We start from the raw sequence: 21981 nt of genomic DNA on the forward strand, positions 1-21981 counted from the left end.
CATATAGCAACTGTATCATTTCCTGTTAGTATAAAACAGTGATGTTGATTTGTGATATACCAAATGCAAAAACAGTACAATTACTAAAGTATAAATACAGTTTTGGGACACACCAAGTGATGTTAATATTTCATCATTTTGAAATATAAGTAAATTATGAGTAAATTTTGACTTTGCATAATATCTCAAATTAATGACCTAGTCTCATAATTTAGATTTAAAAAGTGACAATATAACTCACCATCTCACAACTTTATACTTGGGATTTTATCTAATGATTTTGATCAAATATGGTGAAAAGTGTTTTTTATTCAAATTTTATTTAGACAAAAGAGACAATGAAGTTTTTTATTAGAAAATTGTTTATTATAAGACTGATTTCCACAGTCGAATAACTGTACAAAACATAAAACCATTACGTTCCAGTCCTGGAAACAATCATTTTCCAATTCATTTTGATCTATAACTGGATTTCTGATCCAGCCCCAGTTTAAAAGCAGTTTCAATACTTCCACTATACTTTGCTATACAGTAGCTCTTCTGTGCAAAGTGGTGACTTGTATAAAAGCACAAAGAGAAGAGAATATAATCAACCATCATCATATCCCTTTTCCTTTAGCGGACATAAGCCATGTGAAGAAGAGACTCTCAATTTAACTTAAGCACTGGAGTACAAGGTGAAGGATTCTGACATGAAGTTAATTAGAAAAAAAGGCAAATCAATCTTGCCAAAGCAGGTGGATGTAACAAACTGTCAGATTTAAATGACCAGCCTCGGCTCCAGCAGGGAGTCCCACCGCTCTGTCACCTGGGGAAGGAAAGTAAATCAGGATTACACTAAGATCAAAACAAGACAAGTGTGGATATTACAGGAAATAATACCACTAACAACACCCAAATGACAACAACTGAACCTCCATATATGCAGCTGCTTTTTCTCAGTCCCCCACTTTTCTCCTGTTTGGATGAGTAGTTAGAAAAGAGGGGCTCACTGGGTGAATGGATAAGACCTGGGCTCAAAGACAAAAGAGATGCTTTGAATTGAACTGTTTGTGTCATTGTAAGAGCTACAGTCTACAGCCAATTATACAGACAGGGACCCATAAAAAACCTGGTAAGATACCACAAACCTTGGGAGACACATTAAGGCTCACCACGAAGAAACTGAGGCAAGTTAACGCAACATTAGCTAACTACTAAAGTCAGTGGTGTAATATCATGTATTAGCACCTCACAACAATGGGACGTTGCTACATTACTATAGTTTCACTGAAGGTTATTAGCCCAGTTAGATACGTTGGCTAACTTTTCACTTTCTTTGTTTAAGTGTATTAAACATTTTATCCACGTTAAAGCTACAGAACCTAACTGCCATACACATGATGGGAATCAGGTGTTGATTTTGGATGAGTCCATGGCTAAACGTAGTCTATTTGTGACATCTACTGGTTATTAAACTGCACAGCACATAATGTAGAAGATTGTTCTGGGCTCTGATAAAGTCTGTTGGGCAGTAGTTAGCTGTCTTTTACTTGGCTTGTTTTGTGTACTCCCTATTATAAACACTGTATAACATAATCTAGTACAACACAAAGGCCAACAAAATGAATGAATAAAATCAATAATAATAATAATGAATAAAATCAACACCTTTCTTGCACAGTCCTGACAAAACTCAACATTATTAGCGTGGAATTTAATGCAGGACTGTTGTACAAGGTTGTTCCTGATTGTGAAGTTTTCTTTTCTCTAGATACTTTCTGACTCACTCGTATTGCAAAAGTTGGATTGGATTTGCTAATAATGTTGCATTTTTACAGACGTAATTGTTTATCCTCTTTCAGACTTTGAGTTGAATAAAAAATTGACTAAAAATAAAAAGAGCGAGGTCGACTGAATATGGCTCAAACTAAGACTAGATCTAAAATTAGCTGTGCTGAGTAAATGGTTTGCTAACACATCTGCTATAGCAACTTTGTTTGGTGATAATATATCAGATATTGTGTGTTTTCCTGCTGCCCCCTACTGGCCCCCCCAAAAAAGTAAATGAAGTTAAAGTCACATAGAAATAAGACCATCCCTCATTTTGCTGTGGTCTTGAGGATTAACCAATTTAAAGAATTTCTGTTTTTGAGGTTATTCATAAAGTAGTAGCTTTATGCTAAGACTTACCCAAGCACCTCTGGACACGGCGTACTCCACTCTCTCTGAGCCATCAGCGTCCTGATAGACCAGGTCAAACTTCCCGGGCCCCACAGGAGCTGAGAGAGATGGAGAAAGGTAGGAACAATGACAAATGTGTCTCTACCCAATCTGTTCTGTTTCTGTTAAGTAAATTAAAATTCCATGACTTCTGCTCAGAAAGGAAATCCAAGAGCAATAAGAAAGTTTTACCCCTTAAACTATAACATATTGTAAAACTATTTTAGGCGTTGCTGGTATTGTTTTCACCTTGTGAGTCTGTGTGTGCGTATTACTGAAACTTCCATTCATAAGTCTTATGTTAATATGGGGAGAGAGTGTGAGAGAGGAATTTTCCCAATTTGGTATTACAGAAGCAAATCCTAACCAACTTTAGGAATCCTATCTTATCTCAGGTTAGGAAATCCTAAACACTCAATCCAACATTGGTTATCAACTTTATGGCTGTTACCCAGCAACCAACGCCACTTTTCTTATCTCATCTCGTTGAGGTATTTTTGTAAGCCTTATTGAAACGTTAACTTATTATCTTTGAACAAGGCATTTTAAAATGTGATTGAGAGTGTTTGTGTCAGCGGTGAAATCATCCCTACCTTGAGAGACATGAAGCAGTTCCAGTTCAATCTGTTTGCTTGTGGGGTCAAAGCTCACAATCTTTCCCTCCTAAAATGGGCAGTAACATGGTTAGCTTTGTGATTCCAGTGTGAATGAACAGTTAAGACTTCATTAAGACGATATCTCCAAGGTTTTTGTGGAGAACTGCGGCAGAAATGATGACACTCACCTTATATTCTGATATCTCTGGTGTGTAGTTCTCACCTAGCTCCAGCAGCTGTGAACACACAAACACACAAAGACATGACGTTAGGAAATAAACCTCACAACTACACACAAAGTTCAGTCTTTTACTTTGACAAAAGATTGATGCACTGAATTAATTAACACTACTGCTTTTCCTTTATTGATAGCAGATGTGAGCTCTGTGTCACGATGAAAGACACATCATGAACATGGCTCATTACTCCCTGCATTTATATTAGATTAGATGAATTCATCTTAAAACAACATAAAAAAAAAAAGCAAATAGTAATTTTGACTCCAACAAACAGTTATTTTTATTATTGATTTAAAAACAAATAACACCTGAAAGTGACGCAGCGAAACTCATGCATGAGTGTGCAAGAAGTATTTGGTTACAGAAGCTTGGTGATGCAGCTACTTACACCCACAGGGCTTGTTGGTGAACTATTGTAGCTGGTGAGCTAACTGCTAACATGTTAGCACTATATTATTTCCTTCAGTAAAGAGTTGAATGAATTGATTCATTCATCCATTCAGTGATTCAATGTACGTGTTATACCATCAACCCCTGTCTTATGTTTATACTCCCACAGAGGAGGTTACATTGAATTGGCTGGGACTACACAGCTAATAAACATGTTGCAAAAATATGAGAGCTTGTAGAACAAAAATATGAACTCGTATGTTTAAATTTTCAATTGTATAAAATATTCTCACAGCTGATCTGAATCTGAAGGTACAGAAAAATACAAACCACCAATCAGAAATCAAAAGAACAGCTGTCCATCACAACTCTCGCGTCACAATAATCCCAATGTCAGTTATAAACAGATGACAGGAGTGGGATCAGTAATGTTGGACTGGAGATAATACAAATAAAATCTCTAAAGTAACTCGTTCAAACAGGAACAAACATTTTAGTCATTTGTTGACATTAGCGGACTCCATTTCTATGCTTATAATTCATCCCGAGTCCTTCATGTAAAAATGTCCACAGGCTGTTCTAGACATCTGGGAAAGTTGAGGGAAGATCTTATTTTTAAATTACATTACAATCCGTTCACACATCGCCAATAAAAAAGTGATCAATACGTATAAGCTGCTCCACATTCTTACATATTGTCCCTTTAATGTAAGATACTTCACACTGTTGCCGTGTCTTTGAGTTAATGATAGAGCCTTTGATAGAGCCTGTGTTTCAGATATGTTTAGAAATCACTGACAGATGACAGAGAGGCTGATTGCTTTAGATGGAAAATATTATCCAGAAAAGGCTTTGCCTGTTTACAATGCAGTCATTTCTACTGTGAGTTTTGGCATTAATGTAGCACATCTGACATATCCAGTGTTTGGTTCATTTTGAGGAAACCACAGGATTTTCATACATGCTACTGTTATAAATATAATAACCAGAATGAGCCTGTCAGTCCTCTTAACTTGACATACATACAACATGTTTTTATGCTAACATTAGTTGTGCCTTTAAAGTTATAATATGTCTAAAACCAACTAGACCTATGTTAAATATTTTGTTGAGTTGTGCCCTTACATTATCACAAATGTTTCCATCAGTTATTAAACCGAGAGAAATATGTGATTTGAACATGGTAACTGTCCGTTTCATTTCGTCACATTTGTGCATGCGTCAGCATTGTGCTTGTTTGCTAGAAGCTCAAATGGACTTTTTAGCCAGTTTTAAGCCACAGTTTTGCGATACATTTTTAGATCTTCGTCATTTTCAAATACATATATTTTAACTAGATGAAGTTTTTTAGTCATCGGACGTCTGGATCTTAAGTTATCAGAGAAAGAAGCTGAGTAAATGTTAGACAGCTCAGCTCCCAGCTGCTGTAGACGTCCTGTGACCGCCGAACACCTGGTAATCACCTGGTAATCACCTGGTAATCACCTGGCCTGTTTGTTTTGGAGAGGAGACGAGCTCTGTGAATAAAATCGGCTTCTGAACGGTTGACACTGAAGTAATCCAAACTTCCATGATCCCATGCTACTGGCGTTTTTTTTTTTTTAATCTATGCTGTCCATTGATGTTTTTGGACACACGCAGGTCTCTTCTTCTCTCTACCTGTGGAGCTAACTTCATATATAGCCTCGTTTAGCATCAACATTGCCTCTAACTACCGTTTCTCAGTGGGGTATGTGTCTCATCTCTCAAAGGTGGTTACATACATATTCACCATTTAACAGTAACTTTATTGGTTTCCAACAAACCTTTTTTTTTTTTTTTTTATCTCAAAATACTAAAAATGTGTATAGAAGCTATTAGGACATTGTGGACAGGTGTTTTCTATCCAGTTCATGCATGTGCACCGTGACTGTTTGTCAATGGGAAACCTATCCATACAGACAAGATATTTAAAGACAGTTATATCAGTATTTGTTGTTGCTCTGGGAGAACTGGTGTTACATTTTTTTCATATTCTCCGTCATGGTTGAGAGCAGCTTCTCTCTGTAATTCAGTGGATCAGTGAGAGGATTTTCCCATTTTTGTTCAAAACAGAAGAGTGGAGCTACAAAGCTAAGCGGGCTAGCATGGAGGCACAGTGTCAAAATCACAGCAGACACATTCCAGCTCATAAGACTGAGGTAGACTTACCTTGAAGGCAATCTTCTGCCCCACCTGTGGAGGGGCTGCTAGCAGGGGCATAGAGCTGTAGTCCTGTTTGGGGGCACTTTCTGCTCCATTCTACATTCAGACACACATGCAAGACACCACAAGATTATTGATCCTGATCCCTTTTCATACACAGTATTTCACAATGGACACAACCAATAATTAATACCAATGTTATTGTCCTGCCAATAAGGAAATAATGTGATGGAGGCAAGACTTATGTAAATACCATTCTCAGATTTCATTTAAGTAATCAACCACATGCTAAAGCCCTCCCCTGTATAGCGCTTGTCCAATCATAGCTTAGAAACCGACCCAGCCTGTTAAGCTTTGGATTTCTTCACAAGCTACAGAGGTATACTTGAGATTGTCATAAGAGCAATACCTCATATACAAATAGTCTTTTTTTTTGCTTTTCCAAAACCCAAAAGTGTAACGAATAGACAATAATTTGTCTTCTCAAACGTAAACTGTAAACATTCGTATATTCAGCTAAGAGAATAAAAGACTGATCTTACATTTGTCCTTATTATACAATGCTAGAACTTACTACTCTACTGAAGAAAAATACTGTTTTATTTATTTTTATTTCCATGTCTTTTACATGGATCATAATCTGGATGCTGACATTTTCCCTGCTGCATGAAGCTTTAGCCTGTTTTAGCACAATATCATTTAAACAGCCATCAAGTCCATATTTAATTCATTCAATTCGTTTTAAAACGACTCAACTTGAAACATTAAAGAGTACACTATTTGTAAAAATGGTAAATCTGGCACCAGTCATTATAAACAATACATTTAACATGTGAGAACAGACAGGATGTAGCAACCGTAACTAAGTGGGGCTGTGCTTAACGAACAATCAATTAATACATCTCTCATGACAAGTAATAGTTTGATTTAATTCCTTTAAACCATCGGTCCATGCATTTTTGCCTATGGGAGACACTTGAGGATACAGTTAGGGTGGTGTAATACTGAACTAATAAGAAGTATTTAAGTCAAAGTTTTTGTGTCCTACAGTGTTACGCTACTTCCTCGTCATTAAATCACAGACATATACTTGAAGGTGCAGACACATGCAGACTGACCTGGATGACCACTGATGTGTTGGTCAGCGAATCGGTCTGGTAGCTCGGTTCCTTGGCTCCATTATAGCTGAACTCAAAGCTGTCAGCTTGCCCTCTGATGAACCCTCTACCTCTTCCCCTCCCCCTATCTCCAGGACCACCACGCCTGGGTCCTCTCTGGCTGCAGCCCCTCCAAGACGGCTGCCTACCCAGACCGCGTCCTGACTGCTGCAGCGGTTTGCGGATCACCAGCTCGATCTCTTCACTGTCTGAGTTACCAGGCTCCGCTGATTTGTCATCAGGAGGCGTTGCTGTGCTGGTCGCCTGTTTCTCTGCACAGCTGGTGGACTGCAGGACAGGAGGAGCCTGATGAGATTTTGAGTTGTCGTTTATTCTGCTTTTTGGAGACGCAGAGGTTAAAGGCTTGTTTTTCGGTGGGATTTTTACATTGGGGGCCTCATCGGAGGAGGAGTCTGTTTCTGAGGAGGATGAGGAGGGAGGGTGTGATTTAGTCTGGGTGGGTTTGGTGTGTGGAGGTGCCTTGGAAGCAGCAGGGGTGGACGAGGGTGTCTTGGGTGCTGGTTTTCGCACAGGTGGCTTTTTGGGAGCTTTGTCTTCCTCACCACTGCTGCTACTGGAATCTGAAGAGGAGACACTGTGTGTTTTTGCTGGTGCCACCAGGGGCTTCTTGGTGCTTTTAACCGGCTGGGTCACACTAGTTGGGGTTTTTTTGTTAGACACAGCTGGTTTGGGGGGAGCAGCAGGAGCAGCAGTTTCCTCTGCCTTCTTCCTCTTCTTCTTTGTGTGCTTTCCTTGTGACGTTTTATTCGTCTCTTCACCTGAAGACAGTTTGCCATCCCCCTCCAGACTCTCCTTGCTATGTTTTTTCCTCTTCTTTTCCTTCCATTGCACGCTCACTCCATTTCCTTCCGGCCCATCTTCCTCTGTGGGTCTCTGTCTCTTTCTGCAGTTTTTACTTGATGTATCTGAACAGCTGCTGCTGTGCCCATTCACCTGAACCACGGAGTCCACTTTCACCCTGGAAAACAGCAACACATCATGTGAACAATTTCCAAAACACAAGTCAGTGTTGAGTGTCGACATGTAAACATGTTTATTTCTGCTGTAAAGTTGGACATTTTAACGTGGGAGTCTATGGGGATTGACTCATCTCAAGTGACCATTCAAGGAAAAATCAAGCTTAGCTTGATGTAAATGTAAAATACATCACAAATAAAAAAAAAAATCTGATTTATTATCTAGATCATGAATGTTAATCCAAAATTAAAAGCAGGAAAAATTATTCTGTAAATGAAAACATTAATTTTAAACAGAAAACGGAAACTTGCAACCAAAGCGCCTGTCATATCATCATCTATGTTCTAAATATTGTATAAAACAGATGATTTGTATTCTCTGATCATTTCAGTGTCTTTATCTTCTTTGCTCTCTGTCTTCAGGTTTTGGTCTCAGTTCTCTATCTCGCTGCTTGACCCTGTTTTGATGTGGTGGTGGGCTTAGTGCCTTTTGGCCACCTAGAAAATGATTGACAGTTCGTGTCCATGCAACATGTACAACGTTTGTCACCATCATGAGGAAACTCTTGAGATTGTTGTGTGTAAACACATAGCCTGCTTAAGCTCCCATTAAGTACAGTGCCTATAGCAGACTGTGTTATACGTTGATTCATTTGACTAAACACAACTTTAGGATTTCCTGCAGCCTGTTAAAGTAGAGCCATGCTGCCTCGCCTGATATAAGGAGCATTTACACAAAGGTCAGAAAAAACATTAAATATATAAATAAAACATGTAAAATTAATAAATATATTAGCATTAAAGGAAAACTAGCAGGTTGTAAATCACACAGCTTAAGTCACATGTTTAAGGAATGGGTCAGCAGGTGACACTGACTGATCACCTAAGTTTTTAAAAGCAGGTGGGGATGAGAGAGGAAAATCAGGATGAAGTTAGTCTGATAATCACCAGCCAGACAACAACCCTCCGGGAAAACTATGCTGTGAGGTGATGTCACTTTAGTGTCCACTCTCAGTTTTACAGGATCATTGACACACTGGCCAAGTAACACTTTACCCATACACAATCACTACAAGGCGAATAAATGTAAAGCAATGAACAGATTTTTCTGAGCATTTTGATCTGCAGTTCCTTGATATTGCCCTTTGATATCATAAATATTCATTTAAAGTTGGGTATTGAAAAGCTATAAGTAGCTGAGTATTAACAGACTGATACAGCCACCACTTCTGCTGACCAGTCTTAAGGGGGAAACTTTAGTTAGGTACTAATATGCACCAATCAAGGACAATACACAGTGTTTGCTTTTTGCTTTTATTGACAACTTTTTATTTTTTTGGTTTTATTGATTTTTACTGATCGCCTTATATGACCTGTATGTTTAATTTTGCTGCCTTTTGTTTAGAAAAGTGCTCTATTAATAAAGATTATTAATACTGTAAACTAAAATAATAAAGGTCTTAGAGCCCCATACATCTGCAGGTGAGTTAGAGTCACCACAGACACCCCTGCACTCAAAGTGCAGCCCAGAAAAGGTCAAAGCACGCGCACCTGACGCTGTCGTTGTCCCGCACCACGAAGATGCTCTCAGTGTGCGGCAGGTAGCAATCTTCTATGAAGAGGTTTAGGATGCTCCTCGAGCTGAACTCAAACTTCTCTCTGACGACGCTCTCCAGATCTGCCACCACGCGACATTTGTTCAGGTCCACGAGCAGCCAGCACATGCGACAGTCAACGACAGCCGGCGGTGGATAGTCAAAGTGTAGGCGCACACGGATACAATTATTACTATTAGCAGCCATGACACCGGGAGCATCAAACCTCACGCCAAACACGCTACCGGTGTTCCGCCAGCAAAACCAAGGACAATACTTCCGGTCGGGTTCTTTCAGAATAAGAGCGTTTAAATACACGATAAAAGAAAAATACTCTTTCAATTCTGCTCTTCAACCAATTTAACACTCACATCAAGACTTATAACACCACACTAACATACGTAGATGTTTCAAGCAGGCCTTCAAAAAATAAAGTATTAGCATTAGAATGAAGTACCGTCTGTAAAGTCTTTCAGTGCTGCCTGACACAAAATATTAATTTACAGCAATGCCACATGTTTAGATCCCAGTCTTGGTAGAGAAATCATGATGGACCCTTTAAATTTCAGTAAAATTATTGGATGCAGCCAAAATAATTGTGCATTTGGGCAGCCAGCATTCTCAATTCACAACTCGGTGGCATGGTCTTATTTTTTATTTTTTTTATTTTATTACATTACAATTTTGATCTCAATCGTTGATGGTTTTGATGATGATTTTACACATATGTATAAAATAAAATAAATATGCCTTTATGTTGAAGGATAAATGCCTTACCGGAAGTTTTCACTTCACGTGGCCAGTGTCCTCTTTAAAGTCAACCCATTCACAACACTGCCCTCTGTTGTGGTGGAGGTAGGTCTTCCCATTCATTCATCACAAAATAAGAAATTTTCAAGGACAACCAGGGAACCCCCAAACCTGTATTAAACTATTAACTATTATTATTTATCATAATTTAAACTAGTTTAAATTCACAGTTTATTCGTGTATTTATTTGTTATGCTTAAATTAACTTTTTGTTTTATATATTTTTGCATTATATATTTCGATTTTCTTTCCCTTTAATTAGGTTGATGGCACAATAACACTTTGCAAAGTTAACTTTAAAACTGTGGGATAGAAGAGAAAAAAAAAACATGACGTCGGTCAGCTGACTCCAGATGTGGTCATGTGATTACTCATAGCAATAAAGCGGTGCGGTACAGCACAGCGCCAGCCACAACTCTGCGCTTCAACAATGGGCCTGGCAGAAACAACCAGTCTGTTTCTTTTGCTCGGTATCATCGTCAGTAAAGGTAAGACGTACAGCCTGAGGAAACACGTGCTTAAATGTAACAATTTCTAGCCAGACAGAGTCACACGCAACAAGTAAACACATGTTATTTCACGCCTTGACTCAGCTGACTGCAAAATGAAACTAACGTTTTGTTTACGCTGTTAATTTACAGTTGAATCTCACGCCTGCTGTGAGTTAGAGACGGCCGGTGCTGGGTTAGGGATGGGATAAGAGTAGGTTCAGGTTAAGATAAGGAGAAGCACAACATCGGTGGAGTGAGTTTGCTGACACTGGGTTTGGGGAAACGCTGAGATTTCAGTTCCAGATAGTTAACTTGAACCCTGAGTTTCTCTTTGCCTCCTCTGTCTGACACACGGTTTATTTCCTCTTTCATACAGTCGATATCAAAGTCCTTATTGCAGAAGTTTATGTCGAGAGAAGAAGATCGAAAAAATGTTTATCTCTACTAACGTTAGAAATATTACACATCATGGCTTCATCCTCAGCGCAGAATAAAATCTACTGTCAGGCATTTTTGACACTGAATCTGTGGACATTACTGTTGTCAGTCACTGCTCCTGCTCTGAAAAGTTTACCCTACATTACTGTAGTAATTCCTGTAAATAATAATTAACAATAAGTCTGCGTGAAGATGCACTTCGTACTGCTATTTTCTCGCTCCACTACTCCACTGCTCTAGATAGCAAAATGAATCTGGCCTACATTTGGCCAAAATGCTTGTTTTCTTCTGGACCAGGATACGGCCGTTTCCACTGCCCAAATCTGGCCCACAGACAGCATGACTGTCAGATGCTACTTCCACATCTGGACCAATTCTGGCACACAGACTCTTCCGGATGTCAGTGATTGACAGGCTGAACCCAATTGTGGAAGTACATGAGTCTGGTCGAAGAACCAGGAATATGTTGGTTTCATTTTGCTGTCTGCGAATGTGAATCGTAGAATCAAAGCTCCATTGAAGATGACTTCTTTTCTTTCAACATACGTGCACTTAACTCAGAGTGAACATATTCAGGGTTGATTGAACTACCTGGACCTGAAAACTTCCCCTCTCAGGTTTAGTTAACTCAGAGTTCAGGCTCAGGTTCAGAATCTGTTAAATCTTCTTTCTGGAATAGGCCCATATATTGTTTTGCTATTTAGCAGACTCGTTATGTAAGTGACACTGTAACTGAATACCAAGCTATAACACAACATTGAACCCTATGCAGGGCTCTCCAGTCCCCTGGCCGGCAAAGAAGCCTGGGACTATGTGGAGGTGAGAGACGGGGCCCACATGTTCTGGTGGCTTTATTATGCTGACAGCCAGTCTTCTGGATACATGGACCTGCCTCTGGTCATGTGGCTGCAGGTAAGACACGATTAGGTCCACTGACTTCTACTTCTGACAACTTCAACATCAAAGGACCACACCATGTTTCTGCATGTGTTCACTCTTGTACAACGAATCACAGATGCTGGGGATGATTTTCCAAAGCATGTTATTTGATGTCTGTTTCTCAATGTGTTTCTCCACAACTCCCAGTAGAGATTGTGGAGTTGGGCAATACTTTGTAGTGAACTCCATATCTGCTTGTATTATCAGTTTACTCAGAATGGGGATCAATATACGGTCATTGAAAAATTGGTGATTGGAAATGACCACAGCTTACAAATTTATAATGAAGCCAGTGTTGCACACTTAGAACATAGTTTGACAGACTTGGGTATTTACCAGGCATTTAACAAAAGATGCAAAGGGTCTCTCATCAGGTTCTGCTGCCTCAGTTTTGACCATTCTTCTTCTTTTAATTTGTTCAAATTGCAGCTGCAAGTCCAACTTTATAGAAATGCACCATCAAAATGCCAAAATACTGAGGCAGGTTTTAAGTCTCTGCAAGTTGATTTTCATATCATTACGAATATGAAAGAAATATCGAAACAAGAAGATGCATTTAAAAGTCAAAAAACACTTGTTTGCCTTTTTGAAAATGGTCACCAGTAATGCACATTCAGAAACATTTTCTGTTTCAACAAGTTGAGTTATAACACACAGGAGTCTGAGTCACATCCACCAGTTAACTTAAAAACAAGCCTTCGGTGATGAGGCTGAATGAGTAACAGCCTTGTTGCTTCTTTTTTTAACTGCAGAAGGAGGAACTAACTAACTAAGCAGTTAGGAGCCAGCCCTCCTAAAATTTTAAAAATATAAACGGCAAATCCATTACAATTATGTAAAAGCTTGACGACTCCTGGACACGTCGCATATTAAGTTGAAGTAAAGTCAATCCCTGCATCAAAATGGCCATTTAAGATAACGGTTTCTTCAAATGTCAATGTACTTTAAAAACAAATTAACTAGTAGTGCCAAGTATAACACTCAGAACTTCATTAACTCATCACACTAAATGACAAATAATTAAGCAATATCACACAAGAAGGAGTGATGTCACAGCCTCTGTCATCCAATATAGATAACGACCGTTAAAGTGGTGCTGACTCATGGTTAATGGAACACCTGTAGAGCGAAGTCATACAGGTAGTTAAAAGTCCCGGTGCTGTTGTACTCTATATCAGCGCTCATGGAGTTACTCTCGTCCAATCAAATTACTTGGTTGGAACTAATTGTTGTATAATAGATTTTATCAGGTTATATCTATCTAACATTTTAAACATCAGTTATTGGATTTTGTTAGGCAACACATTTGAAGAGGAGAGAAGGCTAAACACGACAATCCATGTTCTACCATCAGGAGCTCGGTCTATTTTATTTTATTTTTATGATGTCACATTTCACACTAATGGATTTGGACTCACAACCCATATTAGATGAAACCACGCCCACTTCCATATGGAGCGAGCCTCAACAGAACGGCCGAAGCCCTAACCGTAAACAATATGGAAGAGAGTGTGGTTTCATCTAAACTGACCTCCTCCATAGGTCCAGTTATTTAGCCTGCCAGATATATTTCAGGTGTCAGTGATACATCTCTTGGAAGTTTCACAACTGCACAAACAGGGTGTACGTGGACGAGTCATCAGAAGTAAACCTTACCTGTGACCTCATCACTGAAGTCCGTGTTTAACATAATAAGCAACATCTGGATTTTTTTTTTTTTTTTTGTATATAATGTCTATTTGCTGTATTTCTTTCTTTTCACTTCAAAAATCAATTAAATATGTAATTTGTCCATACGTAGCCAAACCCCATAACACTCAATATATAACGTTTGCTGTATTAAACAGCACCTCTGCTCTTAGTGTTTGAACATGATGAGGATGTGTCCATGTGTCTTCAGGGTGGACCAGGAGGATCAGGAAGTGGCTTTGGGAACTTTGAGGAGATTGGTCCTTTGGACAGGGACCTTAAGCCCAGGAAGACCAGCTGGGTAAGATGATGATGTCCAAGGTTTTAATGTAATTGGCCATTTTTGTTCAACCAGCTGTTCATGGATCAGTTTCTGGAGCACTGATGAACTCAAAATATAACAATAAGTAATGTGCAATTTGTCTAAACTGCCCTGGAGTATGGAGGACAATCCATTCAGAGGTGTTCATCAAAGGCTTTTAATACGTCATTAAAACCACCGATTATTCCCTTTTGTAAGTGGAATGTTTTGTATTGTAACTGTCACTCCACGCAATGTGAATGTTGAAATGCAGGTTAACATGCTGATGTGGTGTGTGTGTGTGTGTGTGTGTGTGTGTGTGTGTGTGTGTTGGCTGTTTCAGGTTCAGGCAGCCAGTGTGTTATTTGTAGACAACCCTGTGGGCACCGGCTTCAGCTACACTGACAGGCCTGACGTGTATGCGACCAACGTGGCCACGGTGGCCTCAGACATGCTGGTGCTGCTCAAACAGTTCTTCACAGCGAGGGATGAGTTCCAGGTATTTTACTCATTTACATTTACTCACGTACTCGGGTATGACGGCCGGGCGCTGTGGTGGCCTGAGATCCACAGGCGTCTTTTTACTTTTCAGTGGCATTATCTGCTTTAACAAGCTTAGTATAGAATAAATTATTGAGCTTGTCCAAAGTCAATTAATTGTACTAATTAACTAAATAATAATTTTCAAAGTAGCCGTTTCTGTTGAGACTTGTGTTGCAGACTTTATCACCTGTCAGACAGTTGGGACACTTGCTCCATTTTTGTAGCCAATAATTTCATCACTATTCTCAGTATTACTTCTGGTATATTCAGATGGAAAATTGTAAATTAAACAAAATTTGATTAAATAAAAAAGTGTACCCATAATTCCCTCCAAAGTTGTTGGATATTTTTTTGCTGATTCACATCTTTGAATTATAGGGCTGTGTGCCTGTCTTGTCTCCTGTTTTTCCATATTGGGATGACCTGTGCATTGTCTTTGTACGAGCGTGTTCTCGGTGTTGACCCAGCTCTTCTCACAGTGGTTGCAGGCGATGAATGAATTGTAAAAATGTATCAGCTGACAGCTTGAAAACAATGTGACAATGTGAAACAGTCGCTCATAGTGGTGAACCTACAGAGAATCTGCTTTTAAGGAACTTTTATAGTGAGTTTCAGCTCATTGTTTAGCTGTGTGTTTTGGTTTACTCCCACCAGTCTCATAGCGTTGTTTTCAGCCACAGCAGCTGCCGGCTTTACATGACCTGCTCAGTACAGCAGACAGACGCAGTCAGAGAGCAGCTGGTGGAGACCAAACGCAGAGCTAAAACTGAGGGAACACTGGACTTATTTGTTGAGTGGCCAGAAATACAGCTCCAAACGAATAATGATGTTGCACAATAACTGCCAACTGCTTGCTAACAAACTAACATATCAACTTGTGCGGATGTGTCACTGTTTCTGCTACCACATGCGTATATACAGTACTGTAAATACCACTGATAGATTTGAACTGATGGTTGCTTTATTCTCTGCAGAACGTCCCCTTCTACATCTTCTCTGAGTCGTATGGGGGCAAGATGGCGGCTGCGATCTCCATGGAGCTTGTCAAAGTGAGTTCACTGCTCCATGAGTCTGACAGCAGAGTGTTAACTTCTTTACAACGTCCCCTTCAGGTTCACGTGAGCTCACTGGCAACGGAAATTCCCCACTGTCAAACAGCTGTCATGTGATGGATGAGTGGGCAGGAAAACAACCAGACATTAAAATAGTTTTTCTACAGAGGTAATAAACTTCAGTGTTTATTGTAGGCCAGGTTACAAACAGAATAATACAACAAAGCAAATATAATCTTTCTCGAAACAAATATTAAAATATTTTGTCAGTTTTATGTGAATGTTTTAAGTGGAAGTTCAAAAGTAAAGTAGCATAACTCCTTTTTATTTTAACTTTATCTTTCCTGTTTTTATTTTTCATTTTAATGAGAAAATAGAGTGACACAGCTGCTGCATTATGGTTTACAGAGGTGTATACATGTTTCAGCTGTCTGAAAATAAGATGGATTACATGTATTTCCTTGACTATAACTATGGACATTAAGCTTCAGCAGCCCACCATCTATCACCTCAGTAACTCATCAGTCTGATGGAGTAACTACTCTGGAGCTCTGGTTGTAACCTGGTTTTGATTTTCATATTTCCTAGAGAAAGATTTTGAAAGACTTTGGAGAATATGAACTCTCACTTCAACACAAGAAAATCTAATCAGCAGACTGTGCTTGAATATTCACCTGTTTGATTTAGATGACAGTTTTAAATTGAGATGAAAATATTCATGTGGTGTGTTTATTTTTTAATCCGTGTCTGTGGTTCGTCCAGGCCATAGACCAAGGCACAGTGAAATGCAGATTTGCTGGTGTGGCACTCGGAGACTCATGGATTTCCCCACTGGGTCAGTATCATTCAGACTTTACACCTGTAGGAACGTGTGTTTTAAAAGAAGAGAGTGTCAAATTCAATCTAGCTAGACGTATTAAGCATCAGCACAAGTTAAATTTACTGTAGGTCTCCACTGTCTTCAAACCGGTTCAGACCCGTCTTATTTAACCAGTCTAACCTTTAACTTAACTCAGTGGACATGTTATCAGAGGAGAGAGAGGCGTCTATGGAGCAGATAATACTACTGTGTAGAGTTCACCTCAGATTTCAGTCTTTAAAATAGCAGAAATCCCACTTAAAAGCTGGATGTTGTGCTGCATTTGTGCTGAATTTCCCAGGAAACACTTAACAATAGTGAGTCACACCACAAAACAATTGAAAATTTCAGATTCTGGGAGGACGTTTAGTGAATTTCTGCTTGTACCACAGTATCTGGTGTTATTATTTTTAGGTTGAAGGATATGATCTCATGTGTAATTTAAAAACAATCAGGTTAGATTGAGTACACTGAAAATACTTGACCCAAAGTACAACCTCAGCACAACAAAAGTGACCACTACAACAAGAAAATCAGTTTACCTGATCACTGCAACAAAGTTGATCACACCTGTACTTTCCGATTAAGGCTATTTTGCACGAGCAAGGTTATAAATGAACCTGTGAAGACCATGCAGCTGGGAGCAGGTACAAGAGCCCCAGCAGGCTACTCAACATAAGTCAGAACTGTTGCAGCAGCAGTGAGGCGGGTTTAGGAATTTCTTCCAATAACAGAAGAAGCAGTGGCCGTTCTTGCAAGATGATGTCATCCATCGTTTGCTCTTTACTCTTCATGAAAAAGAGTAAGTGCTTATGACCTGGCACAAGGATTACGCAGTCGTCAAACATAAAGGCAGACATGTAGAATATTTAAAAAATGAAGGGTTCGAAGGTGTTCTGACTTTTGTTGCAGTTTGTTGCTTAACTTTGACCCTTCACTATAGTTTAATTAGTCAAACATGTCAGATTTTCAAATAATCGGCTTCATTATTCTTGGTTAAAAACAAATAAAACTGTATTACGTGGACAGGATTCTTAATGACGTAACAGTCTAGTGATATTGACCATACGTGTACTCAGTGTTTTTCTCTACATCAGCCAATGATAGACCGATATTACACTGATCTGAGCCTCTTTAAAAGAGACGGCAGGGTGTAAATGATCAAACTGTGCTTCATCCACAGACTCCGTCATGACGTGGGGACCGTACCTCTACACCACTGTGAGTAAAAATTTTCTGTTTAGAAATGTCTAAACATTTAGAAAATGTTGTTTGAGCATCCGCCCCCATGTGCAGAGGCTAAGGTCCTCGCTGCAGTCGGCCCCGGTTCGAGTCCCGCATCGGACAAGCCCTTTGCTGCATGTTATTCCCCCTCTCTCTGCCTCCCCATTTCCTGTCTCACTCTACTGCTCTATCAATAAAGGCACAAAAAGCCCCCGAAAAAAAAAAAAATTCTGCTAATGTCAGACTGTTTGGGTGTAAGTTTTGAACTGACGGTGGTCTCTCTGCTGTGCAGTCGCTGCTGGATGACTTTGGCCTGGCGGACGTCAACAGAGCAGCGGGGGAGGTGAAGAAAGCCGTGGAGCAGCAGCAGTTTCAGAACGCCACTGAACTGTGGTCTATAACTGAGAGTGTGGTGGAGCAGGTTGGTACACAGACCACTCATAGCATACTTACCGACTAATGACTTTTCAGAACATTTCAGCAACCTTTTTTTTTTTTTTTTTGGGGGGGGGGTTTAAAAAAAAAAAAAAACTGAGAAATTTCGCAACCCTTCAGCTACTTTCCAGATTTTCCCCAAAAGCATGAGGTCATGCTTTCAGTGCAGAGCAGCAGCTTGGAAGTGACTGCTGGTTAACATGTCTAAATCTGAATGGGCTGCTTTAAGTCACTGTTTCATACTTCAGTTGTACTTGTGTCCAGCCGTGACAAAAGTGAGGGAAACACAGGATAGATGTTAATAATAAGTCCATGGGGTGTGGTCATCACTTAGGTCAGTGAAAAGATGTTGGCTGGGTGAACACAAAACTACAAATGCTCTGGGGAGCAGAGAGAGCGAGTCCTGGCATAAAAAGGCAGAATAGTCTCCTTCTCTAACCGCCTCTCCTCCTCTACCTCGATGGAAAACGTCAAGAGGTGAAAGAGAGATGTGAAGGAGAAGGACTTTTCGAGCTGCTTTCACTACTTTTCCAAACCATAAGGTATTAAAGACATCACATGCAGTGATGCAGTGGGGGGGAAAAAAAAACTACTTCAAAGAGCACCACAGAAGACCAACAAACATCTGTCACAATCCACATCTGCATAAATTATTCACATCCAACATCAGCACTTTGTTTATAAACTAGAAAATCCACTTCATCTCCACACACGAATCCAAAACTTGAGTTACAGCAATCAGTGCAGCGACGTAGTGATCAGCAACCACTGTGTCCACGATATACTGAAGTCACAGCATTCAACCTGTGTCTGAGCCAGAGCCAAATGCACAGCGGAGCATTTTATGTGCAGCTGACTGTAAGTTCCTCCTGCACAGCTGCTCAAAAACTGCATCCAAAAGTGGTAAAGCGATCTATAGAATGAGTGAAGCATCTGAAGATGAACACATGACTGCAGTGCCGATTTTCATCTCCATTTGTGACTGTTGTGCGCCTCAAATGCATCCACTGCTCCTACAAGATGCAACATTTTAATGAGCGAGCTTTAGAGGAGCCGGTAGGAAGATTTCCTCCAGTTTCCAGTCTCTATATCAAGCTGAGCATCACATTTACCAGACGGACATGGTGTGGCGGTATCAGTCCTCTCTTCTTAATGTTTGGCATGAAGCCGAAAAAAATGTTAATTCCCAAAATGTGAAACTAGATTAATTACACGTGTAATTGTGTGTAGTAAAACACAGAAATGAACAGAAGAGCGTACAAATAACTTCTTACCAGGAAAGTTCAAATACATAAAACATCCTGATGTTGACAGATTGCTCACTCGCCTTTGGTTGATATTCAGTAATATCAAATATTGTAATATTTCCCACCATGTGCAACATATTTCATATCCAAAAACTTTTTCTTTTTTTTTTTCTTTTTTTTTTGCATTTCACTGCTTTGCCTACAGGACATTGTACGTTGGCATGTGACAAATAAAATCTTGAACTGCTGTTTAGTGTCAGCATCACTTACACCTGAATTATGTATTTATCAAAAAAAAAAACCCACAACAAACTTAAACACAAAATAAAACCAATATAATTATAATATAATTATATCCTTTATTGCAATATTTGGGCTGGACTATATCGAGATATTACATTTTGGATATCGCCCAAGCCTGTTGCTCAGAAATCAATTTAAATTTTCCCCATGTTGCACTTTTTAAAGTGTGACATCTGTGCTGCTCTACCGTCACAAACCGGTTTGTGTGCAGGGATCATGAGGTTTGATGTCGACTTGTTTTTGTTTTTCTTGTCAGAACACCAACGGAGTCAACTTCTACAACATCCTCACCCAGGAACCAGATGAGAAAGTCCGCGCTGCAGCAGGAGAGGACTACATTGGTAAGACGTTGTCACATGATCCAGTCGGCATGTTTCTAAAACGCAACAGCGGCTAACTGGGTTTGATGCCGTGGAAGGAGTGTGTTTATTACAGGGTAACAGGTTTGTGTATTATTTAAAGTTTAAATGCATTATTTTTGCCCCCTCTGCTCACCAGCTCTGCAGACACGTCGCCATATTCGTCCCCTCCACAGCCAATCACTGAGCGAGCTCATGAATGGACCAATCAGGAAGAAACTGGGCATCATTCCCCAGAAGGTCACCTGGGGAGGTAAAGTTTGTCTCTGTCCCTTCAGCTTCAGCTTCAGCTTCCTTGACTGAGAATTTCCTGCCACTGTAGAAATGTTTCCATCTTTGTTTTGCCGCTCCTTCCTCTCCTGTCCAGGCCAGGCAGAGGAAGTGTTCAGCAAAATGGCAGGAGACTTCATGAGGCCAGTTGTGGACATAGTCGACCAGCTGCTGAGCGCTGGAGTCAACGTCACTGTCTACAATGGACAGCTGGACCTCATAGTGGACACCATGGGTAACCTTCTGTTCGGCTCTAGCAGGAATCAGTGTTGTCGTAATGTAAACCATCCAGACATTAAATTCCAGCTGTGCCACATGAGTCGGTGCTTCTCGTCACAGGTCAGGAACAGTGGTTGAAGCAGCTGAAGTGGGAGGGGCTACCTGGATTTAACAGGCTGAGGTGGACCGCCCTGGATGACCCCGCCTCCCCGGGCGTTACCGGAGCTTTCTCCAAAACCTATAAGAACTTTGCCTTTTATTGGATCCTCAGAGCTGGTCACATGGTGAGAAAGATGCTGGTTTGTGAAATATCTGCAATGTGGAGTACAGATACCAGACCTCTAGTATTTTAGACTAATTAAGTAAACACTTCACAATGAGCCGCTTTATTTGTTTTCTAAATTCATTTGAATTGAAAATCAATTGAAATGAAAGCTCGAAGTTATATGGTTAAGCAATTATGAACTAAAACCAATGTCTTTATATATAGCGCCACCTGGTGGACAAGGATCTTACTCAGGCATTAGACAATTGAAGATAGCAAGCATTATCTGAAATGACAAATGTTTATGGGTAAAATTATGCAATAAATCAATGTGGAGTGAACTAGAGAGTATTATGTATATTATTATTTAGTAATTGATCAGCAGACTGAGGACTTTTAAGTAGAAAAGCCCACGGTGTCCTGAGTCTGAAAAATGAGATTTCAAAAGTATAATTTCAACATAAAAAGGTGATCTTGTTTTGTCTGTTGTGACAGATTCCCTCAGACCAGGGACCTATGGCCTTACAGATGATGAAGATGATCACCCAGCAGGCCTGATCCACCCGCTCTGACGCCAGCTGGAATGGCTCTGACAATCACAATGATCACATGACCTTTTCTTTGTTTGTTTTTTTTTTGTTTTGCTTTTTTTTTTTTTTATAACTTTTCTTCTGCTAAACCAAATCAAAAATCTCAGTCCTCCTTGATTACAACAGCGATGACCTGTGTAAACTTCAGCCATAACACCAATAAAGACTGTTTCTTTTTTAAGTCGCTGTGTTCTTCTCTGGTACGGTACTCAACTTTTCAAAGATGCTCTTTTTTTTATTCTGAAAAATGTATGAGAACCTTGGAAACTGCATATCCTGCATGTACAGTACAATCACAATAGGAAAAACTGCAAAAAGTATCATCTTAAACCACTCGCCTGTATGTTTTCACTGCTTTTTTAAAGTCACAGATGATGCTTTTTAATAGCTTGAACAAATGAAAGATTGTTTAATATCAAAATGACCTTAGTGTTAACACCATTTCCCATGATCCACCTGGTGTGGCCGACTGTCATCAGAGGATGACCTGGAATGTGTTCACGGGATGTAGACGTGAGAATTCTGTATCTGAGCACAGAGACTGACATTAAATAAACTGATGATCACTTGTTGCAGTGTGTTTTATTATGATGATGATGATGATGAT

The 21981-nt window shown here is 39.8% G+C and overlaps 2 protein-coding genes across 2 annotated transcripts; one reads left to right on the forward strand and one right to left on the reverse strand.

Moving 5' to 3' along the window:
- Nucleotides 1-350: 350 nt before the first annotated feature.
- On the reverse strand, nt 351-9584 carry coil (coilin p80). Its single transcript, XM_056400487.1, has 7 exons — nt 9297-9584; nt 6730-7747; nt 5618-5707; nt 2987-3034; nt 2796-2865; nt 2173-2261; nt 351-808 (listed from the first exon to the last, which is right to left on the reverse strand). Exons 1-7 carry the CDS (start codon nt 9545-9547, stop codon nt 761-763), a joined length of 1614 nt encoding a protein of 537 aa, XP_056256462.1. The 5' UTR covers nt 9548-9584; the 3' UTR covers nt 351-760.
- A 942-nt stretch (nt 9585-10526) lies between these two features.
- scpep1 (serine carboxypeptidase 1) lies at nt 10527-21945 on the forward strand. Its single transcript, XM_056401846.1, has 13 exons — nt 10527-10638; nt 11852-11991; nt 13919-14008; nt 14352-14507; nt 15526-15600; nt 16366-16438; nt 17646-17683; nt 17979-18107; nt 19928-20012; nt 20170-20283; nt 20398-20535; nt 20640-20803; nt 21280-21945. The coding sequence occupies exons 1-13, from the start codon at nt 10581-10583 to the stop codon at nt 21340-21342; spliced, it is 1323 nt and encodes a 440-aa protein (XP_056257821.1). The 5' UTR covers nt 10527-10580; the 3' UTR covers nt 21343-21945.
- Nucleotides 21946-21981: the final 36 nt, after the last annotated feature.

Source organism: Seriola aureovittata, chromosome 17 (assembly GCF_021018895.1).
Source record: "Seriola aureovittata isolate HTS-2021-v1 ecotype China chromosome 17, ASM2101889v1, whole genome shotgun sequence".
Classification (NCBI taxonomy): Eukaryota; Metazoa; Chordata; class Actinopteri; order Carangiformes; family Carangidae; genus Seriola; species Seriola aureovittata.